Source organism: Globicephala melas, chromosome 6 (assembly GCF_963455315.2).
Source record: "Globicephala melas chromosome 6, mGloMel1.2, whole genome shotgun sequence".
Taxonomy (NCBI): Eukaryota; Metazoa; Chordata; class Mammalia; order Artiodactyla; family Delphinidae; genus Globicephala; species Globicephala melas.
Genome location: NC_083319.1, coordinates 95,234,708 through 95,259,567, shown reverse-complemented (window position 1 = coordinate 95,259,567; position 24,860 = coordinate 95,234,708). Strand labels below are relative to the sequence as shown.

The following is a 24,860-nucleotide window of genomic DNA, read 5'->3' as shown; positions in this document are numbered from 1 at the left end:
GGAGTCCCACGCAGAGCTGCTACCCTGTCAGCCAAACCTGAGACCAAACATTTTAGTTCACCTTTGCCGCTAAATTATGACCCCAGGGCATGGCCCAGGGAGTGTAGGGAGGCGACCCTCTCCGGGGAGTTCTTATAGAATATGTTCCCCCTAAAATATTCCACAGCCTTGGAGAATTACTTTCTCCCTTCCTTTGCTGTACAAGCCATTACACCTCCTGTCAGGCAAGGGAGGCCTGAGAAAGTGGAACCTGGAACGCTCTGTCATCGGTGTTGGGCGGGGCGAGGGTTCGGGGGCGGAGCCTGGCGCGAGAGGGAGGCTTTAGGGGCGTGGCCGGGCGGGGCGAGCTGGGGGCGGGGCCTGGGCATGCCCTGCGGCGTGCGGGGGGCTGGCCTGCGCGCGGCGGGGGCGGGGCAGCAGCCGCAGGCTCACGCCGTAAACAGTCAACATGGCGGCGGCGGCGGCAACGGCACCCGGGGCCTTGGGTATCTTGCAGGTCGGCCGCGCTCGCTTGGTGGCCGCTTGCTGTGCGCGGCTTGGCCCTGGGTGGAGGCTGTCCGGCTCCTGGACGGTCCCGCGGGTCGACCCGGCGACCTGGGCTCGGGGCTGGACACCCGCGGCCGGGGGGGCGGCCTGGCGGAGGGGCTACAGCTCTGAGGTGAAGACGGAGGACGAACTGCGGGTGCGGTATCTGGAGGAGGAGAACCGAGGTGAGGGGCACGACGCGGGCGGCCGCGGGTCCTAGGAAGGGGTTGCAAGGTCGAGTGTCCGGGCTGACGTCAGTGTCCGCCGAGAGGCTGGGGGGCCCTTCCCCTCCCCCTCCCAAGCGTTGCAGCTGTATAGTGCTCTCCTTGCCTAAAGGTGTCCTTCGGAGCAGCTTACCTGTAAAAGTGGCCCTACTCGGCGCCGAAGACAGAAATGCGGCTTACGTCCTCATCTCTAGACGAGCCAAGGTCAATAAACCGGGTGTGTGATATTTGCTTCCAGATTTTGTTCTTGCTCTGTGATTCCTTTCTGTCAACTCAGCTATCAGGCGGAGAGTTTTGGAAGCTGCCTTGACAATGCACCTTATTATTCTGAGTCTTCTTCAATTTAAAGCGGTGCATCTGGAACAATTTTTCCCCTTGCCCATTTTATCTTAGAAGGTTAGTTTTGTGGACTATTTCAGTTCAGTTAGACAATTTTGAGCATTTTCTTGGTCTTCCAATTCCCTTGCTGAGCTCTGGGGGACACAGTTGTGGATGATGTTGATCTTGCCCTTGAGCTACCTCCTTGGGTGGATGGAGATAGATGCATTAGCAGTACAATACAGTGGGAGGAAGGGTTGTGATAGAGGATGTGTGCCAGTCGGTGGGATTGCTGTTAAAGCTCAATTCCTTTCACTTGCCTTGTTGGGAGAAGTTAAATGGATCAAGAAAGGTGGAAATAGCAGTTTGCCAGAAGAGTAGTCATTGAATTTTGACACGCAGTTATTGAGCACCTATAATCGGTTAAGCAGAAGTGCGAAACGAGTTAAGTCATGATTGCTATCTTTAAGCAGCACCCAGTATAGCGAGGAAGATAGTGGTGATTAAAAGGTTATGCTAACTTTAAAGGCTTGGCGACAGCAAAGGGCTGTAGTACCCCCAAGGTTCATATGATAGCTATATCTGGGGAGATTGGAAGACTCCAGAAGGGGATTCTGAGGGTTAAGTTAGGGTTTTGCCAGATGAAAAGGGATCCAAGGCATTCTTTGCAATGGAATGTGACATTAGTGAGGGTTCCTAGGCAAACTTCTCTGTGCTTCAATTTTCTTCCGTGCAAAAATAGGAAAAATAATACCAACTTTGTATGCCTACTGTGGAGATTAGACGAGAGGGTAATATAAATTGCTCACTGAGTATCGATCTAGCTCATAGGGGGTCTTCTGTAGTATGATGAGTTATTTCTTTTATTTGTTTATTATTTCATACAGACAAGAGCATGGTGAAAGGCATGGCATGGGAACATGTGTGGTGTTTTGGGGAAATGGCATAAGGCAAGTGTGGTTGTAGTGGCATGACAGGCAGAATTTTGAGAAATTCAGCTGGAAAGTAGATTGGCACTGGAGTGATTAGAGCCATGAACGCTACCATCTTTTGGGTAAGCTTAGTCTTGCCAGCATTTCAGTTACATTAGGTGAACCAGCAGTACATTAGATTCAAATGCATTGCAGGTACAGCTAGTAATGCGCACCATATTCTGTATTTTTTTGACCTAAATGAATGCATATTGAACGTAACTTTTTATAAAATGTATGGAAAGTCCTTCAGTTAGGTTTCAAATGGGTCAAGGAGAAGAAATCAGAATATAAGTCAATTTGATAAATTCAGAATGTTTTGTCACTTGAAATGTAAAAATCAGCTATTGGGGAGTACGGGTTCTAAAGAAAATTGACCTGCTTCCTTTCAGGATTGGAAAGGTGACAACTCAGTTTTGTTTAACATTATATATGCTTTACTTTGCTTTGCTTTACTGTCAAACCAGCAATAAGCAGTGCAAAGAAAAACATGAGTTCAAGGCTGGTGCAGGTGAAGGAATCTCCCTGGTGCCTTTGCTTATCAGAGGCGAGTCCAAAATTTGGTGCTCTTAGCAGCCTGCAGGGAATATGACAACTCTACTGGGTCAGAGGAGCCCCAGACTGCTCTCTGCCCTGTAGGCCTCTTTAGGCTGGTGGAGGTGGGTAAATGCAGAATACATCCGTACTCATAGGTTGCTTGGGTTCCATATTTGTAATTTGTTGTGGAAGCACAGTTAGACAACCAACTTTCTTTAGTCATTATTTCTTGCATTGTTGTCCAGCCTCCTCAGGGTTTTAGAGCAGCAGTCCTGGTCATGGTTTACAGAGGTCTCTCCTGGTTTCCTGCAGTGGCTGCCTTTATAGGTCAACTGGTCTCCAGTCATTCTCCTTCCCAGTTTGTTCTTTGCACTGGTACTGGGGTTATTTTTTCAAGGCCAAGCAAGAATCACATCTCTGTTCAGTTAAAAACCTCTAGTGGTCTCCAATGCCTACAAGCCCTCACAGCTGCAGGCCTTTACAGACCATCCATCTCCCTTCTGCTGCACCTAAGCTTTACCTTTTCTTGCTCTTATGTGTCTGTGCTTTTGCACACATCTTCTGGAATGACCTCTCCCTTCTCCATACCAACCTTCTCCTAGTCTTGCAGGCTTCTACTCATAATTGTGACCCATTTTAAAGACCATTTTTGTGAACCTTATACCAACTTCTGGTAGAAGTAGAGCAAACAAGCAAATGAATAATTCAAGTTATTCTTAATGCCCGCTCCTACCTCATCATTCACATCTGGCTTATCATCAGGTCTTCCCAAGTGCCTTTGTAGTCTTTCCATTTTTATCCATGTTCTTCTTTACCAACACTGCTCTTGTCCAAGCCTGTATCATGTCTCAGGTGGCCTGTTGAAGAGGTCAGCTAGCTCATCTTCCTACTACATCCTTTTTTTTTAAAAAAAACCAGGTTGATTCCTTTCACATTTTTCTCATGTTTTAAAGAATACATTCTTTAATTCCATATATTTTATGGCATGTGAATTCTATCTCAATAAAGCTATATATTTAGATAGATGTATATATTTTAAAATTTTATTGAGATTAATTCACATATAAAATTAAAAATGTACAATTATTTTTAGCATATTTACAGAGTTGTGCAACCATCACCACAATCCAATTTTAGAACATTTTTATCAATCTAGAAAGAAACTCTGTTCTTTTTGGCAGTGTCTCCCCATTCTCAATACTCCCTCTCCCCCCAGACTAAGACCCATTTATCATCTACTTTCTGTCTCAGTAGATTTTTCTACTTTGGACATTTCACATAAAGAAATCATATGTGGTTATTTATGGCTTCTTTCACTTAGCATTTGGTTTTTAAGATTCTGTTATGTTGTGGCATGTATCAGTACTTCATTTGTTTTTATGACTGAGTAGTATTCCATTGTTTGGATTTTTTTGTCTGTTCATTATTGATGTATATTTGGATCATTTCCACTTTCTGGATCTTGTGAACAATGCTGCTTAGAACATTCATGTATAAATTTTTATGGGCATCCTTTTTTATTTCCACTTAGGAGTGCAATTGCTGGATCATATGGTAATTGTACTTCTATGATTAACATTTTGAGGAACTGCCAAAGTTTTCCAAAGTGGCTGCAGCATTTTACATTCCCACCAGCAAAGTATAAGGGCTCTAATTTCTTCACATCATGAACAGTAATTGTTTGGTTTTTGATTATAGCCATCGGGTGTGTTGGGAAGTGATATCTCATTGTGGCTTTGATTTGGACTTCCCTAATATTTAAGGATGTTGAGTATCTTTTCATGTGCTTATTGGCCGTGTGTATTTCTTCTTAAGAGAAATGTCTTCTCAAATCCTTTTTAATTGGGTTGTTTGTCTTTTTGTTGTTGAATTGTAAGAGTTCTTTATATATTCTGGATGCAAGTCTCTAATCAGATACATGACTTGAATATATTTTCTCCTGTGGGTTCTTTTTATTCTTGTTAATTTTGAAGACCCTAGGTTTTTAATTGTGATGTAGTACAATTTATTTGTTTCTTTTGTTGCTGAGCTTTTGGATCATATCTAAGAAACTGTTGCCTAACCCAGGATCACAAAGATTTATAACTGTTTCCTTCCAACAGTTTTATGGTTTTAGCTCTTCACGTTTGTGTCTGTGATCGATTGTGAGTTAGTTTTTGTGTATGGTGTGAGGTAAGAGGTCACCTTCATTCTTTTGCTTTGGATATCCAGTGTACCAGTGCTATTGATGAGACTTATTGTTCACCACAGAATTGTGTTGGCACGCTTGTTGAAAATTAATTGACTGTAAACATAGAGTTTGTTTCTGTACTTTCAGTTGTATTCCATTTATCTACATGTCTATCTTTATGTCAGTACCATTTCTGAAGAATTTATACCAGAATCTCTAAAGAATTCTCAGTTTATTCAAGGAAGTCAAGTCAACTGGTATTTTGATAGGAATTGCATTGAATAGGTAGATCAATTTGGGGAATATTGCCTTTTTAACAATGTAAAACTTAACATTCCATGAACATGGAATATCTTTTCATTCAGCAGTATTTTGTAGTTTTCATTGTATAAGTCTTACACTATTTTTGTTAAATTTATTTCTAGCTAGTTCATTCTTTTTGGATACTATTGTAAATGGAATTGTTTTCTTAGTTTTGTTTTCAGATTGTTCATTGCTAGCGTACAGTAATACAATTGTTTTTGTATGTTGATCTTGTATCATGAAACTTTCCTGAACTTGATGATTTTTTCTCATAGGTTTTTAGTGGGTTTCTTAATATTTTCTATATACAGGATCCATGTCATCTGCACACAGAAGAAATTTTACTTATTCTTTTCCAATCTGGATGCCTTTTATTTCTTTCTCTTCTGTAATCTCCCCCTTTGGACCCTCTGTTACAGTGTAGACTAAAAGTATCAACAGACATCCTAGTCTTTTTCCTGATCTGAGGGGAAGGCATTCAGTCTTTCACCATTAAGTATGATGTTAGCTATGGGTTTTTTGGTAGATGTCCTTTATCAGGTTGAAGAAGCCTCTGTTTATTCATAGTTCAAGTGTTTTTATCTGGTTGAATTTTGTCAGATTCTTTTTCTGCATCTATTGAGATGATTGTATGCCTTTTCGTGTTGAGCCTATTGATATGATGTATTACATTAATTGATTTTCAAATATTGAACCAGTCTTTCACACCTGAAATAAATCCCACTTGATTTTGGGGTGTAATTATTTTTATACATTGCTGGATTTAATTTGCTAACATTTTGTTGAGGATTTTTGCATTTATGTTTATGAGAAATAGTGACCTTTAGTTTTCCGTTCCTGTGATGTCTTTGTCTGGTTTTGGTATACGGGTAATGCTGACTTCATAAAATGAGCTAGGAAGTGCCCCGTCTGCTTCTGTTTTCTGGAAGAGGTTGTAGAGAAATTGCATCATTTTTTTCTTTGAATGTTTTAGTAGAATTCACTGGTGAAACCATCTGCATCTGATGCTTTCTGATTTAGAAGCTTATTAATTACTGATTCAGTTTCTTTAATATCAATAGATTTAGCCTATTCAGCTTATCTATTTCTTGTCCTGTTAGCTTGTGCCTTTCAAGGAATTGGTTTATTTCATGTAAGTTAGCAAATTTGTTGGCATATAGTTGTTCATAATATTTCTTTATTATGCTTGTGGTATCAGTGGGATTCAGTAGTGATGAATTTCTGATGTTAGTAATTGATACTCTCTTTCATTTCTGATATTAGTAATTTGTTTTCTCTCTTTTTTTTCACGGCTAGCCTGGCTAGAGGCTTATCAATTTACTGATATTTTTAATAAAGAACTAACTTTTGATTTGATTGATTTTTCTTTACTGATTTTCTACTTTCAATTTCATAGATTTCTGCTGATTTTTACTTTTCTTCCCACTTATTTTAATTTAATTTGTTGTTTGTTTTCTAGTTTCTTAAGGTGGAAGCTTAGATTACCAATTGTAGACGTTTCTTAATATGTGCATTCAGTGCTGTAAGTTTTCCCCAAGCATTGCTTTTGCTGCATCACATGTATTTTGATAAGTTGTATTTTCAATTTCATATAGTTAGAAGTATTTTAAATTTCTCTTGAGATTTCTTCATTTACTTATATTTTACTTAAGTACCTTATTTAATCTGTAAGTATTTTGAGGTTTTCCAGCTGTTTTTCTGTTATTGATTTCTAGGTTTATTTCCATTGTCATCTAGGAGGATACTTCAGTATGATTTCTTTTTTTTTTTTTTAATTTATTTATTTTATTTACTTTTGGCTGTGTTGGGTCTTCCTTGCTGTGTGCGTGCTTTCTCTGGTTGCGGAGAGCAAGGGCTACTCTTCATTGCGATGCGTGGGCTTCTCATTGCGTTGGCTTCTCTTGTTGCGGAGCACAGGCTCTAGGCACACGGGCGTCCGTAGTTGTGGCTCGCGGGCTCTAGAGCACAGGCTCAGTAGTTGTGGCGCACGGGCTTCGTTGCTCCGCGGCATGTGGGAACTTCCCAGCCCAGGGCTTGAACCCTTGTCCTCTGCGTTGGCAGGCGGATTCTTAACCACTGCGCCACCAGGGAAGCCCTGATTTCTATTTTAAATTTGTTAAGGTGTGTTTTTGGCCCAGAATGTGGTCTGTCATGGTGAATATCAGTATGACCTTGAGAAGAATGAGTAGTCTGCTATTGTTGGATGCAGTGTTCTATATTCAAGTAGATCTAGTATTCAGTTAGATTTAGTTGATTTTTTGGTTTGTGTTCAGTTCAGCTATACCCTTAATTGATTTTCTGTCTGATGGATCTATAAGTGATAGAGGTGAGTTGAAACTTGCAACTATGCTAGGGGATTTGTTTATTTCTCCTTGTAATTCTATCAGTTTTTAAATCATGCAATTTGATGCTCTATTGTTAGGTGGATATGCATGGGTTATTATGTTGCAGAAATGACCCCTCCAGCATTATGTAATGCCCCTTTTTCTCCCTGAGACTGTTCTTTGTTCTGAGATCTGTTGTCTCTGAAATTAATGTAGCTACTCCAGGTTTTATTAGTGTTAGCATGGTTTATCTTTCTTCATCTCTTCATTTTTAATCAGTCTGTGTCTTTATGTTTAAAGTGGATTTTTTGTACACAACATATAGTTGGGTCTTGTTTTTTTTTTTTTTTTGTGGTACGCGGGCCTCTCACTGTTGTGGCCTCTGCTGTTGCGGAGCAAAGGCTCTGGACGCACAGGATCAGCGGCCATGGCTCATGGGCCTAGCCGCTACGCGGCCTGTGGGATCCTCCCGGACCGGGGGGACCAGGGCACGAACCCGCGTCCCCTGCATCGGCAGGCAGACTCTCAAGCACTGCGCCACCAGGGAAGCCCTGGGTCTTGTTTTTAATCCACTCTGACAGTATCTGTCTTTTAATGTATTTTAGACCATTCATACTTAAAGTGATTATTTAAATAGTTGGATTATTATGTATTTGTAACTGTTATGAGTTACCCTGTTGTTTGCAATATATATTTACAACTAATCCACGCCTGCTTTTTAATAACACTATACTGTTTCATGGTGGTAATGGTATAAATGCATATTCCTATTTCTTTCCTCCCATTCCTTATAACATTACTGTCATTTATTACCCTTTTCTGTAAGTTACAGTCACCCCATACATGGTTGGCATTATTGTTTTGAATAAGTTGTTATCATTGACATCAATTAGTTTTGAGTCAAAAAGAATCTTGAAATTTACTTAGTAGTCTGTTGTTAGCAGTAGTTGGTCTTAATAATTCTGAATATGTTTTCTTTTTATTATAGGGTAGAGTAAATGAAAAAAATGTTGTTCTTGGGAAACAGACTTTTCACTGTGGTAGGAGAGAGAAAGTACAAATATGGGATGGGGGAAGGTGAGGAAGAAACCTGTTACCTTGGATTTGAATTAGCGTTATCAGGACAAACTTACAAAAACCATAAGTATATTGTATACAAACATGTTTATATTTATTTCCTATTCTGACCATTGAAACAGTCTAAAAGGAATGATACCACAGTAGCAGTGAACATATCTAATGTCCAGATTTTGGTTTCTAAAGACCGTTCCCCCACTGAAAGAAGCCAGAGCTCTTTGGAGAAATGTCTGATTTCAGGTCTGGAGCAGGGAAAGTGAAAGGTGAGCCTGGAATATCTTTGTGAGTCAAAAAGCAAGGAAATGTTCAAATACTAAAAGGAACATGTCAGAAGGACATAGAAACATGTTAAATACTAAAAGGAACATGTCAGGATATAAGCTTACAAGGGCTTTGAACATTAAAAAATACAGTGATAATGGATTATAGCACCTTGAGTAAAGAATCCGTGAAGCCATGGTGATTATTCAAGATGGTGGGGTAGGGAAGAAGATGTTTTTATAGAAGAATGGTAGGAATGATAGAAAATAACCACTTTTGAAACCACCAATGTAAAAATAAAGGAATTATGGCAGTGTGAGATACAGACCCTTTATCTTTTTCCAAATGGGTATCCAGTTGTCCCAACACCACTTATTCATCTTTACCCCACTGATTTGAAGGGCCATTTTTATCACGAGCTAAATTTGGTCTTTCTGTTCTGTTTTATGGTCTCTGTAGATGTTGCACTTCTACATTATTTTATGATTAAAGCTGTGTTGTGTTTCAGTGTATGGTAGGGCTAGGTATTCCCTCCTTCACCTTTGCTGTTTCTTTCTTTTTTTTTCTTGGCTCTTCCTGCCTGGTTATTTTTCCACATGAGTTTTGGAATATCCATGTATAGTTTCAGAAAAAGGCTTGTTGGTATTTTTATTGACATTGTGTTGGATTTAAAATTAGGGAAATATTTATGATACTGCTTTCTTTTCTACCTAAAAACACAGAATGTGTTTCCATTTTTGCAATTCTATTTTGTTTTTTTTTAAGGGGAGTTTTAGAAGTGCCCACCAGTAGGGTTTGCACATTTATGTTAAGTGTACCCCAGGTCATCCTGCCTCCTGTCTGGTTGTTCATAAAAATGAGATGATTTCTTTCAGTATATCTTCTGTGTGTTTGCCTTTCTTCCTCCCTCCCCCCGCCTCCTCCCTCCCTCCCTCCCTCTCTCTCCTTCCTTCCTTCTATATGAAGGCTATTTTATCTGGATATTTAATTTCATGTCTTTTAAATAATGCTCTTTTGTTGCAGTAGTTTTTCATTTGATTGTTTTGGGTTTTCTAGGTTTACAGTCATCATCTGTTAATGATTTTCCACATTGTTTCTAAAATTTGGGTATTATAAAAATTGCATATCTCCTTTTGTTCATGTGAAGGAGTTCTGGGTTCATTATGTTTTTATTGTAGGTTCTTATTACTTCTGTAGTATTTTAAGGAGACTGAATTATATATGGTTTATCAAAAGTATTCTGTCAGTGCTTTTCAGTTCTTTGTGTATTACAAGTGACTTGTTAGTAAAAATAGTTAAATTATTGAGGTCTACAAAATTCTAAAGTAACAATATATGCTCATGGTAAAATAAGCAAACAAACAAACAAAAACACTATGGAAGGATGTCATCTCTTCACTTTCAAACTGTTTCATCAAAAGTAAAGACCTTAAACTTATATTTTGAGTCTTTGCTGTGAATCATAATTTTATTCACTTTCTGGTTTGTGTTACCTTTATAATTATTTTTATAGACAGTATCTGGACTTTTTTGGTGTAAGTTCAGAAAATGTTTGCTGTTCTATATCCTTCATCTTCTAACCATACAATTTCTGTCATTTGTAACTTTATATCATCAAAGTTTATGATAGTTACATTTTGTTCTCTTACAGTTGTCCATTGCTGTATCTATAGATTGAATATAAACAGGGTTTAGAATATTATTGGTAATAGTTACGTTGGTACTGCTTTCAGTATATCTCTAGAAGCAGTCTGCTTTCCATCTCCACTCCACAGCCTGAAGCCTGTGTGCTGTCATCTCTCATCTGGATCTCTGCAGTAGCCTCTTGTTTGGTATCCTCCAGTATACTTTTTTTTTTCTTTTTTGTAACTGTAGGTGAAATTCACATAATACAAAGTTTACCATTTTAATTTTTCAAAGTGTACATTCAGTAGTTTTTGGGTTATTCACCATGTTGTACAGCCATCATCACTGTCTTAGTTCCAGAACACTTTTATTACTTTCAAAACAAGCCCATGCTCTTTAGTCAGTTTCTCCATATTCCCCCTCCCCCCAGTTTCCAGAAACCACTAATTTCCTTTCTGTCTTTACAGGTTTGCCTATACTAGGTATTTCACAGAAGTAGAATCATATGATATGTGGCTTTTTGTGTCTGGGTTCTTTCAGCCTAATGTTTTCAGAGTTCGTCTGTGTTATAGCATGCATCAGCACTTCATTCCTTTTTATGGCTGAATAATATTCCATTGACTGGATATAGGGCATGTTGTATTTTTACTTTTTAGATATTATGAGTAATGCTGCTAAATACTTGTGTACGATTATTTGTTTGAACATAGGTTTTCATTCTTTTGGATGGGTATCTAGGAGTAGAATCATTGGGTCATGTGGTAATTTTATGTTTAGTGTTTGGAGGAACCACCAAACTGTATGAGAATATGAGAGTATAGTTGAGAGTTCCTAAGTCTCCACATCGTTGTCAATGCTTATTTGTTTCCTCTTTTAAATTACAGCCATCTTATTGGATATGAAGTGGTACCTCATTGTGGTTTGATTTGCATTTCTCTAATAACATATTATGTTGAGCCTCATTTCATTTATATATCTTCTTTGGAGAAATATCTATTCAACTCCTTCGCCTGTTTTTCAGTTGGGTTGTCTTTTTGTTGTAAATAGTAAGAATTCTGTATATAATCTAAATATAAACCCCATATCAGATGTATGATTTGCAGATATTTTCTGTGGCTTGTTTTTTTTACTTCCTTAGTAATTTTGATGAAGTCTGGTTTATCTGTTTTTTCTTTTGTTGCTTGTGCTTTTGTTGTCATATTTAGGACACTGTTGCCTAATCCAGGATCATGAAGATTTATACCTTTGCTTCCTTCTAAGAGTGTTACAGTTTTAGCTCTTAGATCCATTTTGAGATAATTTTTGTATGTTGTGTGAGGAAAGGGTCCAACTCCATTCCTTTGTGGGTGAGTATCTAGTTGTCCCACCACTATATGTTGAAAAGTCTTACACCATTGAATGGTCTTGGTATTCTTGTCAAAAACCAATTGATCATAAATTTTTATTTACTTAGGTCTTTTTAAATTTCTTTCAGTGGTGTTTTATAGTTTTCAGTGTACAGTCTTGAACTTTCTTCAGTTTATTCCTAAGTATTGTATTTTTTTGATGTTATTACAAATTGAATTGTTTTCCTAATCTCATTTTTGGAGTGTTTATTCATAGTGTATAGAAATTTAACTGATTTTTATATATTGATGTTGTATCATGCAACTTTATTGAGTTCATTTATTAGCTCTAATAGTTTTTGGTGGATTCATTGGGATTTTCTGTGTATAAGATCATGTTATTTGTGAATGGAAATTGTTTTACTTCTTTTTTTTTTCCTATCTGGATGCCTTTTATTTCTTTTTTTATGCCTAATTACCCTGGCTAGAATTTCCAGTACAACACTGAATAGAAGTGGTGAAAACAGACATCATTATCTAGTTATTTATCCTAAGGAGAAGACTTTCAGTCTTTTAACATTAAGTATGATGTTAGTTGTGGGTTTTCTATAAATGCCCTTTATTAGGTTGAGGAAGTTTCCTTCTGTTACTAGTTTGTTGAGGTTTTTAAATTATCATTAAAAAAAAATCATTTAAAGCATGTTGGATTTTGTCCAGTGTTTCTTCTGCATCAGTTGAGATGATCATGTAGCTTTCAAATGTTTTCTTTTATTCTGTTCGTGTGGTGTGTAACTTTGATTGATTTTTGTGCTGAACCACCCTTGCATTCCTGGGATAAGTCCCTCTTGGTCATGGCTGCTAGATTTGGCTTGCTAGTATTTTGTTGAGGATTTTTACATTTGTATTCATAAGGGAAATTGGTCTAGTATATTCTAGTATATTCTTGCTTTATTCTAATCTGTTTTCTGCACTGTGGCCTGAGTGATCTTTTTAAAATGCAAGTTTGAGTGTAGAAATAAATTTCCCCAACTTGGAAAAAAGCTATTAGAAATGCATAGCAAACATTATACTAAATGGTGAAATACTTAGAAACATTTTCATTAAAGGCATTGATAAAATAAGGGAACTTATTATTTTTGCTAATATTATGTTGGACTTGAAGTCCTAGCTAAAGTAAAACAGCAAGAGAAGGAAATGAGAAATTAACATTGGAGCAGAACATGTAACTGCCAATATTTCCAGATAATGATTGATTGTTGTCTTAGAAAATTGAAGAGAACCACTTATTAAGTCTATTAATATTTAATAAATTTGCCAGAAAAAGTTCATATAAAATAACACTAAACTTACCACGTACTCTCAATATGTGATTAGAAAATATAAATGATATAGAAATAAAAGCATTCACAAGGGGCAACAGATAGCCTTTGAAGATGTGCAAGATGAAGTCTCTTAAGTCTTTATTGAGGAAAAAACCAAGACCTGAAAATTTGCAGCATTGTACCATGTTATAAAGGGAAAGAGTTAATACTTTAAATATGTCAGTGTCCTAAATATTAAACAACAAATATCCTAACAGTGTATTTTAAATTTCATTGAAAAGAGTTGTGTTTAAGAATATTTAAGACATTTTGAAAAATAAAAGCTGGTAGACGTGGTGCTTACTGTACATTAGATAACAAAACATACAATATTGTTATAATAATTAAAGTAGGAAGAACATTAGAATAGGAGTGGCCCAGGAAATTGACAGTAAAACAGAGTCCAGAGAGTGATTTTTATAGTTATTTAGTATACAGTTGTTTGATTTTTGAAATCAGAAAGAAAATAGGGTACTATTTTATAAATGGTGCTAGCCAAAAATGTTTATGCATTTCAGAGAAAATAAGATACCTGCGGAGTTGAGAACAGCAGAAATGAAAGTAATCAATGTTAGGAGAAAGTATTAGAGAATTGTTTCAAAACATTAGGGTAGAGAGATCCTTTATTTTGTTTTAATTGGTTTAGTTTTACTTTTTCTTAATTATCTATACAGTTAGTATTGTGAGCAATATTTAACATGGTTTGTTTTGAGAACTAGCAGTGCCTTCCTCCACCCCATTTCCTATACTCCAGAAGCAGTTATTTAAAACCCTTTGGCTGATTCTTTGGGGTATATGTTATTTCATACGTTATTTCATTTGAAATAACATACATGTGTTTCTACTGGAATTTTCAAATTTAGGTATTACCTATCTATTGACTTTTTGCAATGGAGGATAAGGGTTTGGCTCCCTTTCACACTCCACCACAAATGTGTACCTTCTCTTTTGCCCTCATCCTCATTCCATGGTTCTCTGGTAATTTCGCTCTATTTCTAGGTCTAAGAGAATGTTGCCATGTTTTTTAAAAAATTTAAAAAAATAGCTTTATTGACATATAATTCATATACCTTAAAATTCTCCTATTAAAATGTAGTTTAATGGCTTTTAGTATTTTTACAGAGTTGTGCATCTATCACCACAATCAATTATTGAACATTTTCATTGCCCCAAAAAGAAACTTCACACTTTTTAGCTGTCACTGCTCAATCCCTCCATCTCTACTAGTCCTAGGCAACCACCAGTTGACCTTCTTTGTCCCTTCTGATTTGTCTCCTCTCAGCATTTCATATAAATGGAATTATAAGGTATGTGCTCCCTTGTGACTGGCTTCTTTCACTCAGCATGTTTTCAGGGTTCATCCGTGTTGTACGTGTATTGATACTTCGTTGTTTTTTTTAGGCCAAATATACACTGCGTGGATATACTACATTTTGTTTATCCATTCATCAGCTGAGGGATATTTGGGTTGTATCCACGTTTTGAATATTTTGGATAATGCTGCTGTGATCATTTTGGTGCATTTGTGTGGATGTGTGTTTTCATTGTAAACCCTTTTTAAGGAAGATACTACTAAGCCCGAAAGTTGCAAAGGCAATAATATACTATATAAAAAGTTAAAACTATGGTGCCAAAAATTACCATAAACAAGTTGAACTTTAAAAGTGAATGATAGGGAAAAGGTTTGTTTTATAAATAATGAATTAATGTCTGTAATCTAAAAATTTATTAATTGAAATGCAAAAGACAACTCTGATAAGATAGGCAAACAATGAGAACAGTTAATTCAGAAAACAAATGACAAATGATTATTAAACTTAGTTAACTCAACTTTGGTTCATAAGATTAGGTGAAACTTGATACATAATGATGTTATTTTCCCATATATTGTCAGAGATTTATAATATTCAGTGTTGGGTGGTAGACCAATGATTCACAATGACATGTTTAATGAGGTCCCCTTAGTGACCTGAGATGAAATGTATAGATAATGTAAGCAGCTCACACACATAATTAAAAAAATCTTTAATAAAACAAAAGGAAGGTAATTTATGGCAAAATAACTTATTTCAATATATAATTTTTCTGCTGTGATCATTAAAATATAAATAAGTTAGGATTTAAGAGAAGTAAGAAGACTAGAAGCCATTCTACAAAGTAAGTAGCGGAAAATAAAAAACAGGTGGTATAAGGGGATATTAGAATAAAACCTAGTATTGGGTTAGTAATAACAGACCAAACTTATTTGTATATGGTAAGAGACTGAGACAATAGCTTTAATTGAAAAAAGGATAATATGCGAAGGTAAATTTTCAACGGAGCGGAAGTGGTATTCTCACAAATGAGCCATGCCTTATTTATTTATTTATTTTGGGTCAAAATAATTCTCTACTGGGATGTGGGAGAGGGTGGTGACAGAGTAAATTGTAAGATTCAGTTCTCATTGACACCAAGTCAAACGGAAGTTCTCTCTTACCAGTAATATACTTGAAAATGCAGTGAATGTAATTAGACTTAACATAACTTTTTTTTTCTCTGTTTGATGGGTACCATGTAAAACAGAATATATTAAAATTCCTCTAATTTTAGGTCAAAAACCTTGTACTCGAAAAGAGTGTATGTATCTTTGTGTAAAGTTATGAATTTTGTGTATTCCAGTGTAATAGATCCTATGCTAGTGTATCTCATGCATCTTGTCTAACAAAGTCTGGTGGTTCCATACAAAGTGGTACACAGAATTGCCACAGAAAGTTCTAAATGGCCTGAAGGAGCTGAGTTCCAGTGTCCTAACTTCTTTATTTCTTTATAAATAAGTTAACGTGTATAATGTAAGACTAATTTGGTGGTACAGTTGTGACTTAGTACAATGTAGAGGTAGTTTTAAAATACATTAGAAGTGATCTTAATTTCAGATTGATTTTATATATTTTTTGAGAATTAGTGATAATATGAATATTAAAATATGTGGGCAAGGAAGTGTCCTTGTGCAGGTAATACACATAATTGGAGCTCTATTAAGATGTGCTACTGTGAATAAATAGGTACTGGTGATTTGGCTGGACAGTATCTGTATTTTTGAGAGTTATCTGTTAAAATTTAAGAATACACATTCTGTTGGACCTAGAAATTCCACTTCTTGATACCTGTCAGAGAGATATTTATTGTACAGAAAAGAAATCTTCAAGAATGTTGATTGCAGCATTGCAGTATTTTAGGAAAATGCTAATGAAAAGGAAACTAAATAATGGAAATTCATTTCAGATAATATTATGAATTAAAAGGAATGTCTTGATATAGAAAGATCTTTAAGGCCAAATTAAGTAAATAAAGGAAATATGTATGAACCTATTTACGTAGAACAGCGCCAACAGAAAATACTCTGTGGTCCCATTTATGTAAAATAGCAACAATAAGCAAAACTATAGTCACAACTCTATTTCTGTATGTAAATATATTTTGTGGAAGGTTACATATCAGCAGATAACTATGGCTACCTCTGGGGAGGAGAATGGAATGGGTCCAGGGAAGGAGGACTTTCACTTGGGGTGTATCACTTCAATTTTGTATGAGTAAAATGTATTCATATATATATATATATTTTAAGTCCCAGCTGAGTCACTTTGTTCATCTTTCAGTTTTGTGAGCTCTGTAGGGCAGGGTTGATGCTGTGATATGAACTTGTTGAAGATTCACCAAGAATTTTATGATATTTTGTCAAAAGACAGGAAAAGTCTGAAACAGGAATTTAATAACCTTAATAACCTAGCAAACTTTTCCTGGCTAGGTTATGTGATGAGGATGCATGATAATTGAGTTATTGAGAAGCTATTAAATGTGAAATAAAGTGGGGCAGTTACAAAATGAAAACAATAGGCCCTGCAGAATAAAGTAAGGTTTTATTCCATTTTAGGGTATCAATAGCTTACTGATACATTTGGTGGGACAGTTGTTAGGCACAGGATGATTCGTTTTAAATTACAGAGCTGATTTCCAACTGTCTGAGGTAGAAGTGCTCAAAACATCAGGCCTCAAACATGGGACCAAAACCACTGGAATTAACTATGGTAGAAGCATTTTGATGGCACTTTACAGTTTAGTAATATTGTCAACAGTATCCTATCTAGCATCTATTCATTATGGTAACACTTTAATTATTGCATCAAAGTGTTTGCAGAAGGGACAATAATAATTAAATGCTTATGTTGAAAGCTTTACATATGTCTTGCCATATGATCCTCACAACCGTCCCACGGAGTTTGGACCTATTAGTATCTTCACTTCACAGGGTAAGAAACCGAGGGTCAGAGAGGTTAAGTGACTGTCCAGTGTCACATAGCTAGTGGCAGACTGGGGTTTCAGTTCCAGCAGTCCGACCTCAGAGTCTGCATTCTTAGCCTGTACCCTTAGAGTTGATAACCAGCTTGGGTGTCTCAAAGGCACTTCAGATTCACTTTAATTCAAAACTGAACTCATGAACCTTATCCCCCGGCACCCTCACCTTGGTGTTTTTTATGGTTCTCTGTCTCATTGAATGTCATCTTCTTTTCATCCAATTGCTGAAGCCAAAACTTTATTAGACACTCCTTAATACCTCCTTGCAATGCATTCAGTCCTCAATCCAGTCAATCATTAACTCATTTTACATTTACCTCTTGAATAGCTCTTGAGTCCTTTCACTTCCTTCTACTTCTAACTCAGCTAACCTCAGCCAAACCTATTATCTGTTGACTGGACTGCAGCTTGTGCCTGGAAGTGTCTAGCCCTGTACACTTTGGCATGGTCTCCAAATATAGAAACGAATCCTCCCCACTGGTTGTATATGTGTGTTTATACAATACTTAAAACTCTCTCAATGGTTACTCCTTATTTTTTAACAGGGCCTGTAATGACACTATCTGGCTGGTGCTGACCTCTCCTCTCATTGGGTACTCTTCTCCTCCTTCTGGCATGACTATTTTATGATTTCTCCTATGTTGTTCCTGTCTGTAATCCAGCACCCCCCTCTCCCCCAATACTCATCTTCCCAATCTCAACTCAGATAGCACTGTCTTGGATAAGCTTTCCCTGACTATCCATCCCTGTTTGCCCCCAGACCATATCAGTTCTGGTTACAAATTACTGTAGCACCGTTCAGAGCATGTAAAGCATTTTGAATTGTATATTTCTATGATTTTTTTAATTGATGTTTGTCTTTCCTTTTTAGACTATAGTTCCTTGAGGGCTGAGCGCCATAATGTGTACTCAGTACAGTTGAATGAATTAATATCTAGTCTTAACCACTTGGTTTTCTTCTGAGGAAACTAAAGCATGAACAGTGTAGCAAGTCTCATTTTTCCTTCAAGTGTGGAGTTAGATTGCTATTTACTAGCTGAAGGTAGTTATTTAACCTCCTCAAGTCCCAATTATTTTATCTGTTCCACAAGGATAAAAACAGTACCTACCTCTTAGGTTGCTTTGGGGATTACGTAAGTCAATAAATGTAAAGCGCTGGGAACAGTGTTCAACACATAATAAAGGACTCAGTTAGTGGTAGCTGTTGTCATTAGTATTGGGACCTACCCAAGGTCATTCAGCTGTTTAATGCAGAGCCTGCCCTAGAAACCAGTTCTCCTTCATGATTTTCTCCTTGCTGAGATCACTGGGAATTCTTGTATATTTATTCTGCTATGAGCCTAAGTTCGTTGAAAAATGGGTTTGAGCAGTTTCTTGCATAGAGAAGGCATGCGCACATTTTGTTGTCTTTCGTTTAACCCAATTACAAATAAGGATTACCCCTTTCCCTCAACCCCCGCCCCTCCCCCACCTCGCCCCACCTGGTGGAAGGCATTTTTGTTATACAAGGAAAATTTGAGTTTCCTTGGGGAACAAGAAGGTCGGGTACAGATTTTAGAGGACTTCGAACATCAAATTAAGGTCTTTGAACTCGGGTATTTTGGAAATAAGAAATAAAGGATTTTAAACGGGGTGAATTCTGCGCATGGAATTGGTTTTAGAAAATTGATCCGACTACAGCAATTGGAATGGGAGGCTGGATTTAGATGATGCTCTCTGATAAGATTAGGGAAGTTAGGAGGGAGAGCTTGGCTTTGTAGGAGAAAGAATGAACTTCCTGTAGATTCAGGTTGAATTGATTTTTGGAGTTCTAAGTGGAGATGGCTTCAGGTTAAGTACATGGGACAGAGCCAGGAGAGAAACCTAGGATGAAAATACTGAAAGCTATGTAGTAGGACAAAAAGAGTATTAACACCTGGTGTACTAGCAAAAAAGCTGATCCCACAATGCTTGCCTGTGAGAAGAAGTTGTTAGCTATTGTGTACTTCTGTATATATTGAAGATAAAAAACCATATTTTAAACAGTATTCTGTAACTTAGAATTTTCACCAGTAAGCGTGGCCTTCAACTAGCTAGTCTGATTTAACGATGTAAAATTTAGTAAAATGTGGCAGATTACCTTGGTGGTGTTTAAGGAGAGAGGAGTTGAAGGGAACATGCTGTTATAAAGTTCTTCTTTAAAAGGCTGTAGAAAAGTGGTGAATATTAGGCATCAGATTGATTTTATAAATATATATACCACTTCTTCAAAATTATGCTTGAAAAGGAAGGTAAACATGAAAATTAGGGTAAAGCTCTTGAAGTGAACCTCAAGGTGGTAGTAGATTCCTAAGTCCCAAGTCAACTAGCTGTGTATACGGGAGTCTGTATCCTGAATACGTCACTAACTCAAATGACTTTTTTTTTTTCCCCTTAACCAGGAATTGTGGTGCTTGGAATAAACAGAGCTTATGCCAAAAATTCATTGAGTACAAATCTTATAAAAATGGTGAGTGTAAAGATTAAACTATTTGCTTCTAATATTAAGATACAGTGTTGATATCAATCTGAAAATGATTTTCCCCCCTTTTCCTTCTTACCCTCCTGTTTCTGTTTAGCTTTCAAAAGCTGTGGATGCTTTAAAATCTGATAAGAAAGTACGGACCATAATAGTCAGAAGTGAAGTCCCAGGGATATTCTGTGCTGGTATGTAAATAGATTAAAATTTTAAAACGAGTCTAATTTTTCCTTAGTAGTAGCCTATTTTCCATTATAAAGTGTTCTGTGGTTTGAATTCCATTACCAACAATTCCTTTTTGGTTTTTTTTTTTACTGTTTTACAAGAAAAAAAAAATGCTTTGTCAGTATTAGAAAGAAACCTTTGCTGCGTGTGGAAAAAGTTGTTTTGGAAGTTGAAAAATAATTTGAGCCATTAAAATATATGTTTGTAGTACATGAATAATATTTATGAAAGATGAGCTGTGCAGGAAAAATCACATCTCCTACTCACAAGTGTGCTCTGTATTAAAAAATGCTTTAATTGACTAGCAGTAGCTACCCCAGTATGGAATGTTAAATATAGACATATGCTTTCGTGTTTGTAGTAGTGCCCACTCAAGTATGTGTCCACGAATTGTACTTTTAAATTGGTATCTACAGCGGCGAAATGTTTTTTCTGCTTGTACTGTGTTACCAAAAGCCAAAGATTAAGTTGTCTTGCATTTTCCATATTTGTAAATATTTCTAAGTCATGAGATTGAATGAATCTGTTTCAATTAGTGAAAAATGTAGATGATTAAATGATAAAAGATTAAAAAATGCTGACAATATACCGGATCATTATAATTTACTAATAAGTAAATGAAGGCAGACGTTGACTGAGGCGTAAAAAAAATTTTTTCAGTAAAAATATAAATGGGATAATCCATTTGAGATAATCAGACATTTGAGGGAACAACATACAGTATTTTATTCATTCAACAAGTATTTTTTGAGCATTTAGAGTATACCCAGAGCAATGCTGGGACTTGGAGGAGCATTTCTAGACAGAATGTTTTTCGAGGTGTCTTAGTTGAGGCTGATGTTCTTCAGTTTCATTGTTAAAGGTCCTCAGATTTTCCAAGCTTCGAACTCCATAGCTTCCACCTTAAAATATTGCAAAATTTTATGGTATTTAGGAACATTCAGTGTAAATGAGTTATATTTTAGCTTTTGATATAATGTACCATACGTAAAAGGATTAGTTTTAACTTGTTTGGCAGTCAAAGAGAGTAGGATTATTATGCTCAACTGCCTGGGTGATGACAATTTGCAGTACAGTCTTCTGCTTTTACATCTGTCCAACTCGAGTAACACTATCCTCCTGGTAGGATTGTTGGAGGCTTGATGTGACAATGTACATAAAACACAGTGCAGTAGTCAATAAATTATAGCTGTTAATAGTTTTTATAAGGGCTTTACATATATTTAAACATTTTTTCTTAAACAGTATGAAAAACTTACACTGAGAGAATTAGAATTCTTGTATCTGTGACCTTAGGATCAGGTGACTGGGTGACTGAGTCTAACTTCGTGACCAATGGCTCTGAGGTCACTGTACTCAGGTCCTCTGAGGGCTGGTGAGGGGCTTATTGGGAAGACGATGAGCAGTTTGGGGGCTTTTAAGGAAGGCCCAATTATGTGAATGTTTGAGGAGTGATAGTGATAGTGGCAGAATAACGCTTAAGAAAGAAAGAGTTGATTATAACTAGCATTACTGTCTTTCTGTTGGTAATGGGTTTTGTAATTATAACACTATAATGACTGGTAGAATTCTTCTTGTTTTACCTATTCCTTTGCTGCCCATTGGTTTTGTGTCTCCACATTACCGATGTTCTTTGGAAAAGGCTTTAATGCTTTAGCACAGGTTACAACTATCTTTTATAGGTTGCCTTTTTGGGGACATACTAGGTAATATACCAAATGCTTTATCAGATTAACAAATTAGCATTGAATACTTTTTTCCAAGGGCTTATCAAATCTATTTTCTTTGTTCTGTGTGCTTTTGCATGATCAGGATAATTTTTTCCTATGTTTTAACATAAGATTTTTTGCCGTATTTTGTCCAAAAAAAAGTGTGAATTATAGAAAAATTGGGGCAAATCATTTTAGTAACTTAGAGTATATAAATAAAACCATTCTTTCAAATTTCTCTGAAAGGTTTTCTTACGTATATTTGAAACAGGCAGTTTAGTATGTCTGTCTTTATTAATATTTTATTAATATTATATTTAATATTAATTAATATGTACACATTAAGTGTATTGTATGTTTAGATACACAGAATCTCTTTACATACTTAAAACAAATATTTAAACTTATTATAGCCTATAAAAATAGTAGTATAAAAATTCTAATTTTTTTCTTTTGACATTTGTTTTCTTTTATCAACACAGACGTCAGTTTCTTTTTTTTTATACAGCAGGTTCTTATTAGTCATCAATTTTATACACATCAGTGTATACATGTCAATCCCAATCACCCAATTCGTCACCCGCCCCCTGCCCCCACCGCTTTCTCCCCTTGGTGTCCATACTTTTGTTCTCTACATCTGTGTCTCAATTTCTGCCCTGCAAACTGGTTCATCTGTACCATTTTTCTAGGTTCCATATATATGCGTTAATATACGATATTTGTTTCTCTCTTTCTGACTTACTTCACTCTGTATGAGAGTCTCTAGAGCCATCCACGTCTCTACAGATGACCCAATTTCGTTCCTTTTTATGGCTGAGTAATATTCCATTGTATATATATACCACATCTTCTTTATCCATTCGTCTGTTGATGGGCATTTAGGTTGCTTCCATGACCTGGCTATTGTTAATAGTGCTGCAATGAACATTGGGGTGCGTGTGTCTTTTTGAATTGTGATTTTCTCTGGGTATATGCACAATAGTGGGATTGCTGGGTCATGAATACCAGTGATTTTTAATCTTTCGGGGTATGAGGTCTCCTTTTTAAGTTCTTAAAATTTCATGCACTTACACATTGTAGTGGTCCTATGTTGATTGAGAAGATGTGTAATGTCAGAATGCCACTTTGGTTACAGTAATGTATTTAAATGAATTTTACTAACCACAATGATAATCTAGATACAGAAAAATTTGTATCATAGTTATCATGGCTGTAGACGAAGTTTTCTATACATATATGCTTTCAGATACCATTCCATACCCTAGGCATGACTCCAGGTTGGGAATCGATGTTACGTTTTCTTTCTTGTGGGTTCGAACATTGCTTTTGGGTTTTATAGCTTACCTATACTTCTCTTAGAATGCTGAGAAATATCATTTTGATAGTCAAAGCTCATTGTGAAGCATTGGCTACATAGGTTGTATTAGAGATTGGCCTGAATGTGTGCTGTCTCCCCTGCATACTCTAGAAATTATTCTTTTATTCATTTAAAAATTTTATCTTGTTTTTTACATACACACAAACACATACACACACAAAGAAAAACTGAAATAATTTTGCTATTTCAAAATATTTTGGAGTCAAAATTTTAATATATTACCTATAATGAAATTATGAAAAAGACCTTTTGACTAGGCTATTGCATTGTAAGTAAACATTTAATCCTAGTCATCTGTTTATTTTTGTTCTTTCAGTGTTCTAACACTAAGTAGCAAAGTAGATATGCATTGCTTTTATCATGAAAATTTTATGAGAAATTTCTGAGACGGAGGATTTTTTCTCTTGAAATTCCTGAAATAGAGTATAAACAATTCTTGGTAATTGATTCCTGTGTGTAGAACTCTAAATTGAGTGTTTCACTGAATTATACTAGTGTGGGTTTTTTTAAAAAGTAAAGGTACTTTTGCTTCTGCTTTTGAGTTCTAGTAAATTATGTTCTGACTAAAAACTTCTCACTAAAATGTCAGTGTGCTTTATTGAATGTTGTATTGTTCAAATGGTTGTAGATGTCATGACATGGTTGGATTTATGGAGGCCTCTGACTAACAAAGTTATCTAGTCAGTATTGTTTCAGAATCTTAGGTTAAGTTACATTTGTATATTTGAATGTTAGTCCCTTAGAGAGTTTGATAAGTAAACAGAAAGGATAGATAATCCACAAATTTGTATTAGTTTAACATAGGGTTCTTTTCTTGGAAATTAAAAAAAAATGTGTGTTATAGAGGTCTGAATTACTTGCAGTAAAATGTACCAGTTTTAGTACATATGTAATTGATTAGTTTTGACATGTTTAAACCATGATGACAGTTGTGATATAGAACATGTTCATCCCTTAAAAAGCTTTCTTTTTTCTTTTTTAATTGAAGTATAATTGACCTATAATACTATGTTAGGTCCAGGTGCACAACATAGTGATTCATTCTTTCTATATACAAAATGATCACCATGATAAGTCTAGTTACCATCTGTCACCATATAGTTATTAAATATTATTGACTGTATTCTCCATGGTATACATTTCATCCCTGTGACTCATTTATTTTGTAACTGGAAGTTTATACCTCTTAATCTCCCGCACCTATTTCATTCATCTCCCTACCCTCAGCCCCTTTGGCAACCACTTGTTTGTTCTCTATCTATGACTCTGTTTTTGTTTGGTTATGCTTATTTGCTTTATAGATTCTACATATAAGTGAAATCATGCAGTATTTTTCTTTATCTAACTTATTTCACTTAGCATAATGCCCTCTAGGTCTATCCATGTTCTTGCAAATGGCAAGATTTCATTCTTTTTCATGGCTGAGTAATCCTCTGCTGAACATATAGGTATATGTATCACATTTTCTTTATCCATTCATTTATCAGTGGACACTTAGGTTGCTTCCATATCTTGGCTGTTGTAAATAATACTGCAATGAACATATGGGTGCATATATGTTTTTGAATTAGTGTTTTTGTTTTCTTTGGAAGGATACCAAGGAGTGAAATTGCTGGATGGTATGATAGTTCTGTTTTTAGTTTTTTGAGGAACATCCATACTGTTTTTCATAGTGGTTGCATGAATTTATATTCTCA

At 36.1% G+C, this 24,860-nt stretch overlaps 1 protein-coding gene across 4 annotated transcripts in view; it reads left to right on the top strand.

Moving 5' to 3' along the window:
- The first annotated feature begins 397 nt into the window (after positions 1-397).
- The window catches only part of AUH (AU RNA binding methylglutaconyl-CoA hydratase), a 163,885-nt gene continuing 139,422 nt past the window's right edge, over positions 398-24,860 (top strand). For 2 of the 4 annotated variants that reach the window (XM_070045808.1, XM_060301219.2), the window contains exons 1-3: positions 404-710; positions 19,775-19,842; positions 19,952-20,039. In XM_070045808.1, the coding sequence (XP_069901909.1) occupies positions 449-710; positions 19,775-19,842; positions 19,952-20,039 (418 nt within the window). In that variant the 5' untranslated portion in view covers positions 404-448. Of the gene's footprint in view, positions 711-19,774; positions 19,843-19,951; positions 20,040-24,860 lie in introns of all 4 variants that reach the window. The other 2 variants (XM_030832537.3, XM_030832538.3) reach the window with 2 other exon arrangements.